The 11,411-nt window shown below is 39.1% G+C and overlaps 1 protein-coding gene across 1 annotated transcript in view; it reads left to right on the top strand.

The window, feature by feature from the left end:
• Positions 1 to 280: 280 nt before the first annotated feature.
• sgcz (sarcoglycan zeta) overlaps positions 281 to 11,411 on the top strand; it is a gene marked incomplete at its 3' end in the record, with an annotated part of 91,873 nt that continues 80,742 nt past the window's right edge. Inside the window, exon 1 of the mRNA XM_016561866.1 lies at positions 281 to 475. Coding sequence (XP_016417352.1) covers positions 281 to 475 — 195 coding nt within the window. The remainder of the gene's footprint in view (positions 476 to 11,411) is intronic.

Consider the following 11,411-nt stretch of genomic DNA (forward strand, 5'->3'; position numbering starts at 1 on the left):
ATATAAGACACTACACGTAAGCAAAAACTATGCATCACACACACACAAAGACTTGTCTCACAATTGATTTCAAATCGATTTAATGTTTTCCATTAGCATTTTGGGATTATTACAATTTAATACAACTGTTTTTTTATGTTTTAAAATGTAATTTATTAATTTTATCAATTTTTCAAAATAGATATATAGATGATGCACCATGACTGCATTAAACAAGAAAAGCTTGTGAAAATTAAGAAATGTGAAACAAATTCTGTCTCTTTCTGTTCTTTCTCACTAGATGACTCAGGAGCAGTACATCCTGGCATCTCAGCCAAACCCCCTCCAAAGACCGGGATGTGCTACTGTTTACCCGGTGGGGATTTATGGCTGGCGAAAGCGCTGTCTCTATTTCTTCATCCTTCTCCTCCTTGTCACCATGATCGTCAACCTAGCCTTGACCATATGGATTCTAAAGGTCATGAACTTCACCGTGGTGAGCACTGCTCTGTTGAATTTAATATTTTTTTTCAGGTCACGCTAATGCAAGCATCACTATTACTATTGCTTATAATTATGCTTAAGATTTAAACACCGGTGCATAACTCGTCCTGTGTTATGGCCATTAATTATACCACAAATCATGTTTTTTGGAGAAATGTGCTATTACTACCATTATATTGCATAGAAGGAATAATTTAAGCCATATCTAGAGACCTGATTATCAAAGAGGCTTTGGGATGGGCTGTTCTGAACTGTACCTGCAATATACACTTTAATACCTAGAACAGCCAAGCAACTGCATAATCTGTCACTGCAAATTAACTGATATATATAATCTCAGTCAAACTGACTATATGGATTTGCACAAATTAAAGGAATTGTATGTGTCAGATCAGGTAGAAATAGCCCCTAAATTGCACTTTTAACTTGATAGTGTAGGAATGAACATTTAGCATATACATTTGAAAAGCAATAAGAAAAGTATCACTCATTTTCTTGAGAAAATGTCAAAATAGTCGAAACTTTGCCTGCATTTGTTATCTTCTTGCATTGTCCTAAAGTCTCTTTCTGTTTGTGTGAATGGCCTTACTTGGATGTTCAGGTGTACTAGCTAGCAAGCATGAGGTCACAGGACTTTATTTACCCAGTTGATGTGTCCTTGTTTAACAGCATCTGCTGCACATGCTGTCTATACACAATTACAAAGCATGGGCTGCCTGGATCAGCGGAGTCATGAACCTTCTCAAAAATGAACACTCTGTGGTTTGTCTGTCGAAATGGCAAGAAGAAATGAGAGGATTATGTGGTTTTGTGTAAGTGTGTGTGTGATTTAGGCAGTGATGTGAGAACTGGAAACTGGTGTAAGAACTGAGAACTACAATACCTCTTTGTAGAGTTAGGGTGTGTTTGATAACCAGTGTTGGGGGTAACGCGTTACAAGTAACGTGCGTTACGTAATAATATTACTTTTCTGAAGTAACTAGTAAAGTAACGCATCACAACAGGCTCATGAAACCTCTTTTTGGCGTGTGTGCTTATGTGTGGTCCTAGGACTGTGAAGCTTATATCTTTCCATTGTGACTTTGAAATGGACTATACCACGCACACAGACTTGTATCTTTAGACTTTCTGTTATTTTAAACAAACTTCGAGTTGTTTGGCCTGTATAGTGCCTCTCAGGTGGGTCTTTGCAGTGGCAGATTAACAAACCATTTGGTTCATCTCTAAATGGGTCACCAAAGTTTGGACTGTACCACATATAGGACATTTCCGCCTTGTGATCAGGACTACGAAAGAGCTGGCTCAGTGACATACTGCATAAAAGTGTCTGTATATATATAAGTTTGTAATCCAGGTTTTTAGAAATGTATACTTTGCATTAAAGTTTGTTTCATATAATCTGAAAACATTTTGACTATCTTTAAGAAATTTAAATGTGGCATACTCATAAGTAAAAAAAAAAAATGCATTGAATACATTTAATAATAATTTATAATAAATACCTTTAAACGCAAAAAAAAAAAAAAAAATCATATTTGTAACAGGTGTGAAAGGATGAGGCCAGGGCAAATCCAAATGCTCACACAGATTTAATAATAAAAATAAATAAATAAATATCCAGACCGGAAATGGCTAAACACTCCACACGAGAATAACGACCATCGATGACTAACAAAACACTGCTGAAATACAAGAGCTTAAATACTGAAGGAAATGAAAGATAATTAATTGCAGGTGAGTCTAATGACAGGAAGCATAGTAACTAACGGTGCGTTCCAAAAGGGATATATCGCCCTCCGAAGGGCACTTCGGAGTGAACACAATCATGGCCGCCATATTGAAGGGTCGATCCAAACCGAAGTGCCCAAAACTGGCCACTTCAAAGGGACCTTCGGAATGAAGGATTTCAAAGAGTACAACTGATGGACACTTCGGCCCCCATGATCCTTTGCACTGATTCTTTCCATTATGACGGCACCTCCGTGTGGGCACGGGATGATGACGCAGAAGGACACTTCAAGAAACAGTTGTTTGGTCCCCTACACCCTTCAACCCTTCAAAGCTCTCACTCCGCGGGATAAACCCTTTGAAGGGATTAGGGCATAGGGATGAGCCCTTCCGAATGGAACGCAGGGTAATATGACAACAATAAGGAACACAGAAGCGAACACAGAAACGATGAGAACAGAGAATACATTTCAACATAAAAGTCCATACCAAACAAGACACAGAACCGGGGTCGTGACAATGTTACTGTATATATTAACAAGTTTCATGAGATATTAATTAATAATATTTTGGCAGAAATTTTGTTTTTCAAATATTAATAGTGGTAAACCAGTAATAAATAGTAACAAAAAATGTATGTCAATTCCTTTGCTTAATCATTGTTTACAATATGGCCTATAGAAACCACCAACTCTGAAATGAACTATTATATCCTATTATATCATTCAAATGTAACATTGTTGCAGGTATAGATATGTTTTTGTATCCATAACAACTATTATGTTATGGCTTCTCTGGATGGTGTAGCTCAGTGGTTAAACATCGGGGATGGTTGCAAAAAGGTTGGAAATTCATCCCTCGTAAGGGATGATCCATCACGTGGCTTCTTTCAGCAAGGTACTTAAACCTCAACTTTCCTGGGGGAAATGTACTTTTAATGGGTGTACTGGATGTCACTTTGGTTTTTCTCAAGTCTTTTTTTATTAATATTTAATGTCTTGGTGGTTTCCTGAAACCAGGGTCTGTGTCCTTCCATACAGAACGATGAGGCATGCTATTTAACATTATTTTTTTCTTGATAGAAATGTGGCTTAATATTGCACGCTGACACACACTGAGTCCATGCTCATGTGGGAGATTCAGGTTTGAGTCTGGCCCATGTTTCCAACCTATTTTTTCTTTCATATTTTGAGTGTCTTAATAAAATAATAATAATAACAAAAAGACAGCATCGTCAATCCACAATATTTAAACATGAGAACTAGTGAAAGACATTGCAAGGGCTTAACACTACCTCACATTATAACTGTCAGCTAAATATCTTTACAGTTTCATCACAGAGTGTACTTACATGATGCATTTATAAGTATATATATATATAAGTACTTTTTTTAGTTATATTTAACAAATACTCTGTAACACCCCTCAGTCAACAAACCAACATATTTCCCCTTTGAGCTGATTCTCCACATAGTGCTGGAAAATGACAGTTATATTATCTGAAGCAAACTGTACATTCACTCCTGTGATTACTAACTTAGCTTGTGCAAATCTCCAGCTATTGAAACACCACGAGTTCTGAGGGAATGACCGCATACGTGGGGCCAACACTTCGACATACTGTAACTCCCCATAATAATTTCCATCTGTCGCTATGGCAACCAGAGCTTGATAAACCCATCACAAGTTACATATCTATCCATTTTCACCAATTTCTGCAAAAAGTATATTTTCCTACTCAATTTACCTGCTTGGTCGCCAGCTATTCCAGCTGTAATATCCCACAATCCCCTGAGGGGCCACTGCTTGGACTGGATATATATTTGTATGCAAATCAGCTTGGTCAAGTCAAGTCAATCCTTCCCTACTGTTTTCATAAATGGCCCCCAACAATCAAATCGCCACTAAGCTGGCCCAAAACAGCAAGGGGGCAGACAGAGGCAGAGATGAAGAGAGTGAGTGAGCGAACAAGAGTGAACATCAGGCTTGGGGAAGGGAAAAGGGCAGATGGGTAATTTCACAGGAGCCGATAGCAAGTCTCTAGGGTTGGCGGATTCTGCTGTTACGAAATCCAATTGTGCAGATGAATTTCCTTCCCGTTAACCCATGAAGCCGAATATTCCGCTGATATTAGTCAAATCCCTCACTGTGATACATGTCACACAAGTCATAATTCTGTCTTGTGTGTGTGTGTGTGTTTGTTGTGAACACAGGAAGTAGCCACAGCTGACTGTGAATGTGAATGAAATGTGCATGTCTTCAGGATTTGGGACGCTACCCATCATTTAAAGGGATAGTTCACCCAAAAATAAACTTCTGTCATCATTTATTCACCCTCATGTCATTCCAAAATTGTGCGACTTTCTGTTTCTCTGAGGAATACAAATTCATTGTATGGAGAGTTGAAGCTATGTACACTACATGTTGCAAACCAATATGTGTATATACTATGGATTCTATTTTATTATATATTCAGAGCTGTATTTATCTGGTACAATAACAAGGAAGATCTAACTTAGAGACAATTAATTGAACATGTATATAAAACCAATTAAACTATTATATAACTGATTTGAACCCATTTTGCCCCTGTAGTTCTTCCTGTGTTTCCTTATATGGTCTTTTTCCTGTTCTTGTTTAGTTTGATTGCCTTATGATTCCTTTCACCTGAGTTCCTTATTATCCTGTGTATATTAGTTCCTGTCTGTTCCTTAGTTCTTCGTCGGGTCTACTTGTTGAATGTCTTCCTTGTGCTCTGTATCTCCCTGTTGGATTATTAAAGACTCTCATTTTGTGAAATCTCTACGTCTCCTCGCTTCCTCGTTCCCTTGCTCCAGCGAATCGTGACAGAAGACCCGACCAAATACAGTTACCTCCGTGTGTTCCCTCCGTTTTTGTTTCCGTTTTTTCCTCAGTGTTTTTTGTTTCCATAGTTTCCAAAGATTCCCTCTCCCGTCCAGAGTACCTCCTCATCCTGCTGGACCAGGGGGAGAGATTGCTCGAGGGCCATACTAGACTGTTCCTGGTCCTCGCTGCTCTAACCAGCTACCCGGACGACGCGCTATGCGGAGCGCTGTCGTCCAAAGATGGTCCTTGAGCGAATTTCGCCATCTTTGTGGAGTGGACACTGGCGAGAAATGGATCTCCGTTCCCTGCCTGTTCCCAGGAGAATCTCGCCAGTTCCACTCCCGACCCAGTGCCCAGCCCACCATCTCCCCGATGCACGGAGCGCATGCCCGAGCCCGCCGTAACCGACGAGCCATCGCCGCACAGAGTGACAATGCTGAGGATCGCCGCGGAGCTGGAGCTGCAAATACGTCAGTCAAGGTGTGTGAGCCGGCAACAACGCCCGCCACGAGGGAGAAACCCGCGGACGGTGTGAGTGTGGAGAGGAGCTCCGCCTCCTGCACCACGGCTGAGGGTGAGCTGTGTATGGCGCGGCGACTGTGCCACACCGAAGAAGAGAGGGCTCCCGTTCCTAAGTTCTGAGCCTTAATTTCTAGTCCTCATTACAGCTCATTCTTTGCTTTGCTTTGGTTTGCTCTGCCATTTAGTTGCAGGGTTCAAATAATGGTGTAACATTCTCTATGAATGGTTGTACAAAAAAGTGCAGCAGAAAATGTACTTTTCAATTTTGTGTGCAGTTTGCATTAGGTAGACTAGACTGTAGCTACTTCTAAACACTGGTCAGTTCTTTTTTTGTTTTGTGAGTTTGGTTTAAGAGGTAAGAGACCCAGAGAGTATGTGTAGAGAGAAAGAGCAAGAAAGTGGACCAAAGAACTTTAGATCTTTGAACTTTGAGGTTGTCACACAGCCCTCTCTCTTTGTTCCCCTCCATCAGTCTTTTCCTTATTCTCTGTCTCTTTTTGGAATGCATCTGATCTCTCGCTTTGTGTGTATGAGGTTGAAAGGCTGTTTTGAAAGTTGGTGCATTATAAGCAGATAGAGGGAATTCATTGATTTTCTTCCTGCATCGAACTGTGTATGTGTGTGTACAGTATGTGTGTGTGTGCTTGAGCATGACAGCGCTGGGTCATCGTGTGTGATGGTTTGCAGTGTTGGGAAGGTTACTTTTGAAATGTAATAGGTTACAGATTACAAGTTACCCTACTTAAAATGTAATAAGTAATGTAACTTTTCAATTACTTTATAAAAGTAATGTAACTGATTACATTTGATTACTTTTTGATTACTTTTCTAAATTTTACGACAAGACTGGCAGGAAGTCGACTCAGAATATTGGAGTCATGTGCTGGTGTGATTAGCAAACCTCATGATGGCTGATAGGGGCATATCAGTGTCCGTTCATGTACTAGAAATCCCTACACCAGGCAGGGTTAAACTTACAATATGTGCTCAACGCTGAAAACCAGTCTTAAGTCGCTGGGGTATATTATAAGCTTGTTATAAACTTCTGAAACATTGGTGTTTCATATTTTAGAGCAGTCACTGCAGTTTATGAAAAAACTCAATTAAATCTGTATGTGGGAGTGTGTGTGAAAAAATCAGATGTAACCCCCTTTGTAATCCTTAACATTTTCATAAGTAACTGTAATTTAATTACACATTTTTTCTTAGTAACTGTAACTGATTACAATTACTTTTATTTTGTAATTAAATTACGTAATTCCATTACATGTAACTAGTTACTCCCCAACACTGATGGTTTGTTTGAATGTGTAGTCTTGTAAACAGAATTTTATTTATTTTTTTCAGTCAGTTTTATGTGTTAAAAGTCATACTAACATCAATCATTTCAAATCCATTTGGAAATGAATTTTGACCATGCATTTATAACATCCAAGGAATCTTTCCATTGCACAAAAGGTTCTTTACAGTAGAAAAAAGTTCTGCAGATTATTGGAATGTTCTTTTTCTTCCAAAAAAAAAAAAAAAAACTTTTGGGACCTTAGTCTTTAAGAGTGTAGTGGCATTATCTAAGGAGCATGAGCTATCCTTCTCATGATAATCCATGTTTATCAATGCATTGATTTATTCAAACCCTACTAGCTTGAAATGAGTTTGGATTAGTAACTGAGACGATCCATCCAAGCATATCTTTCCTTCATAGCAGTTTTCCCTCATTATTTCTAAACTGAATATTACAGAGCAAGCTGGTTTTGATATAAAGGGCAAGGCAATCATTTATGCATGCTTCCTGTTTGGTCAGCTTATTAAAGTTTTGATGAATAAGCTTCCACATTTGAATGATTGCTTCCTGATTGTTTATTAAGTTTCAATGTCATGGGTTGCAGCAGTAAAAGGACAGAGTTAGTAGTATGCCGGTGTGTGCACTTATTTCTCTTCTTTTTTGTTCAAATGAAACAAAAGCTGTTGCTGTGAAAATGATTAGAATCTTAAGTGTTTCCTTTCTTTTTATTATTTTTTTAAATACAAATGAGCTGTTAAATACAATAGAAGCAGAAAAGGTTTAAATTCAAAAACCACAAAACCTTAGGCAGAGAGAGAGAGAGAGATTTAAAATAAAAAGATAAGCAATGAGTTGAACAATGAGAAGAGTTCTGAGTCCAAATGCACAGTGGTTGCTGTAGTTATATATTCATCAAATATAAGACTTAATATGAAAACATTTGTAAGTATCATAAAGATATGCAAACCAAGGGGTGATGTGGTGTAGTGGTTTCTGAGTGAAACGGATTGGAAAATAAAAGAGATTGGTGACATCAGCCAAAAAGGAAAGTCATATTTTCATTATTCTAGTCTTCAGTTCCACATGATCCTTTATTATTATTTTGTTCTATTCAAGATTCTGTCATGCATAGAAAGTTAACAAGATCAGCATTTATTTGAAATGGAAATATTTTGTGACATAATACATGTTTTTTACTGTCTTTACTGTAATAACTACGTATACATTGACAAATTACTTTTTTTTTAATTTGCCAAATTGATCAGAAGCACTTCAGTACATTGAATGTATAGCATTCTTTTTTCCCCCCAGTATTTGGTGTATGCAAGTTAATGCTGTCACTTTTGTATTCCTGTTGATAGTGTTGGCCTTACAGTCTTAAACAAGTTATTTCTAGTCTTGAAATCTGATTGGCTGAGAGGAGTGCAATATTATAGTGATAACTCCAACCATTTCACCGTTTGTATCATTCCACTTGCGGTATTTCTTACAGCTAGTGTCACGGCGGACGGCCAGATAATTTTTTTCTAAATAGTTCTATAAATTCTATAAATAATACTGTTTTTGTGTCATGGAATGTAGTTTTACGTTTTTGGAGGTGTGAATGTATTTGTTTAGACTTAAAAAATGCTGTTTGTTAATGTCTATTTGAAACTGTGGTTCAACGTGAGCTCCAGGGCGTCAGTGGCCGTTCAGCGCTCATGAACCCACCGAGAGCAGCCTTACCTTGGCCAGATCTTCTGGAATTTGCTACTGGCTCTAATGTCTCTATAGTGGTTAAACATGAAGTATAATGTGCAGCCTTTGGTCTCATTAATCTATCATATGTTCCAGAGCAAATAGTTTTGGCTGAGGTCAAATTCTCATCACGTTATATTTTATGTAACTTTAATGCTGTATGTCAGAGCGCTGCCTTTGTACTTTTGACTGATTTTATGCAAATTTTATGATGGCTGTTATTGTTGTTTTTTAGATGTTATTATTCAATAAATAATATTTTATATAATAAATAATAATAATAATAATAATATTAATTAATAATATTATTTAGTATTGGGAAACATTGTGTGTGTTTGTGATGGTGATTACATGCATTGTTCCGTAATTAGATGGCGACAAGCTTTTTTTATGAGTGAGTCAGCAGTAAATACTTTTATATTGAAAGAGACTGAAACAGGGTTGTAAACAAGTCAGTTATTTTTAATTTCAACAACAGCTTCCAAGACGCAGCTAACAAATGGAAATCGGAAATCACCCTTAAGAGATGAAAGGATAGTACAACAAAGATATCGCTTTCCACAGGTGCAGGTAATCACACTCGCTCAATCTCTCTCTCATTATTTTCACGGGCAAACGCGGATCCATTCACAAGCTTTATTTAAGGACGTGGTCAACACAGGCGAGGCTCAGACGATGACAAACAGATACATTGAGGGCAAGACACAAGAATAGTCCAGTGAACGGGCGAGGGGGCCAATCTCTGGTGAACAAAGTCCAAACAGGGTAATCCAAAGGGTAATTCCGAAACACAGGCGATGAACCAGGCGAGGGGTAAACAGTATCCAAACAGGGCGAGACGAAGGGGTAATCCGAAATACACAGGCAATGATCAGAACAGAGAAAACAGACAAGGCAAGACTAAGCTAAGACTAGGAAACTCAAAGCAGGCTCCGTAACGTAGCTCGGAGGAGCAGAAGTCCACCATGCCGGAGCAGAAGACCACCAGGCCGGAGCAGACAGAGCAGAAGACCTCCACGACGAAACAGATGGGACATAAGCCCACCAGGGCGGAGCAGGTGGAACAGAAGACCACCAGAGTGGGTTAAAAGACCACCAGGCTGGAGCAGGAACCCAAGGCAGGAACTGGGACCTGGGTAAACTTGAAAAACAGGAAACAGGCAGTGCATTCACGGTCTCAAGGACTGAGGCAGGGAACACGAGAAGTTCATCTATAGTCTCCCTGGTGACCACTGAATGGGTAGACGGTTCAAAATCTGGTTCATTGACTGAAACTAGACAGGAAAACAGTTCATAAACAGGCTCATTGACTGAAACCAGACAGGCAGACCATTCAAAATCAGTCTCATTGGTCGAAACAGGACAGACATATGGCTCAAAACTAGAATTCTTGACTGAAACAGGATAGATAGACAGCTCATTAGTGGTCTATTGGGAAATGACAAGGGTAATGGGACATACATGGGGTGTTTTTGTAGTTTCTGGGCTCATGACAGACAGAGTTAAGAGGTCAAAGGCGGATCTTTGGGTTGTGACAAGGTTACTTGAGCCTTCAGGGAGCTTAGTTAAGGTTTCTGGGGTCGTGACTGAACTTGGGGGGCAGATAACAGGTTCATTGATTGCAATGGGACTGACAGAAACTTCAAACACATTACTTGAAAGTGGACAGACAAATGGCTCAACATTAGACTTACAGACTGAAACAGGACTGACAGAAAGTTCAAAATCAGGATGATTAGCAATATTTAGACAGACAGAAAGTTTATTAGTGGCCTCTGGGCTCGTGACAGGGCTAGCAGCAAGGTTATTTTCGTAAACTAAAACTAAGACGAAAATGATTGGTCAAAAAACATTTTCGTAAACTGAAATAAAAAAAAAATAATAATAAATGAAAAACTAAAACGAAACGAAACTAACAACAGTTATTGCAAAACTAACTGAAATAAAATAATAATTATCAAAAATAAATAATCGTTTTAGTAATCATTACGTTCCCACCCCATGGCAGAAAAATATATGAGCTGTGTGTACAATCTGCCAGACTGTTTTGAACAAATGTGCATAAACTACACACTTAATTCTTCATTAATGAAAACAAACATATTTAGATATGCCTTTACTGTTAAGTACCATTGTGTCTCTCCTTAAACTCTGCAGTGTAGGCTATAGGCTATGCGCAGTACATAACAGAACACCCGACCCGTTATCCGACAGCAGCACCGATTTAATTCTGTACCCGACCCGTTTGAGATAAAGACAGCGTCCTGAACCACACCCGCATAAAATAGGCTACTGCATCAGTAAGGCAAAATTATTTATTTTTTCATGTAACACAAGCAATCAAACCAAAATCGTTGACGCCGCTGCCATGTCGTGAAGGAACTGTGTGATTCGTTGTGAAAGCGAAACTACTTTGTTTGGCCTTCCAAAAGAGGACTATATCTGCTTCGTCATGCCTGGAGCTGATCCGTGCTGGTTGCTGAGGAAATACTACAACTTTGCGCTGTGGATCGCCGGAGACGAGACTCTGGAAGTTCAGCTGAGACGTGACGAGACTCTGGAAGTTCAGCTGGGATGCGACGAGACTCTGGAAGTTCAGGTGAGACGTGACGAGACTAGTTCAGCTGAAACGTGACCTGATTCATGAAGATCAACTGTGACTTAATTTGACTCAGAAAGAGCAGCTGTGACTTGACTTGACTCAGCAGTGGAAGCTGTGACTTGACTTGACTCATGAAGATCAGCTGTGAGTTGACTCGACTCATAACGATCAACTGTGACTTGACTCGACTCATGACGATCAGCTGTGACT

This window comes from Sinocyclocheilus rhinocerous, unplaced genomic scaffold (genome assembly GCF_001515625.1).
Source record: "Sinocyclocheilus rhinocerous isolate Xijiao unplaced genomic scaffold, SAMN03320098_v1.1 scaffold829, whole genome shotgun sequence".
Taxonomy (NCBI): domain Eukaryota; kingdom Metazoa; phylum Chordata; class Actinopteri; order Cypriniformes; family Cyprinidae; genus Sinocyclocheilus; species Sinocyclocheilus rhinocerous.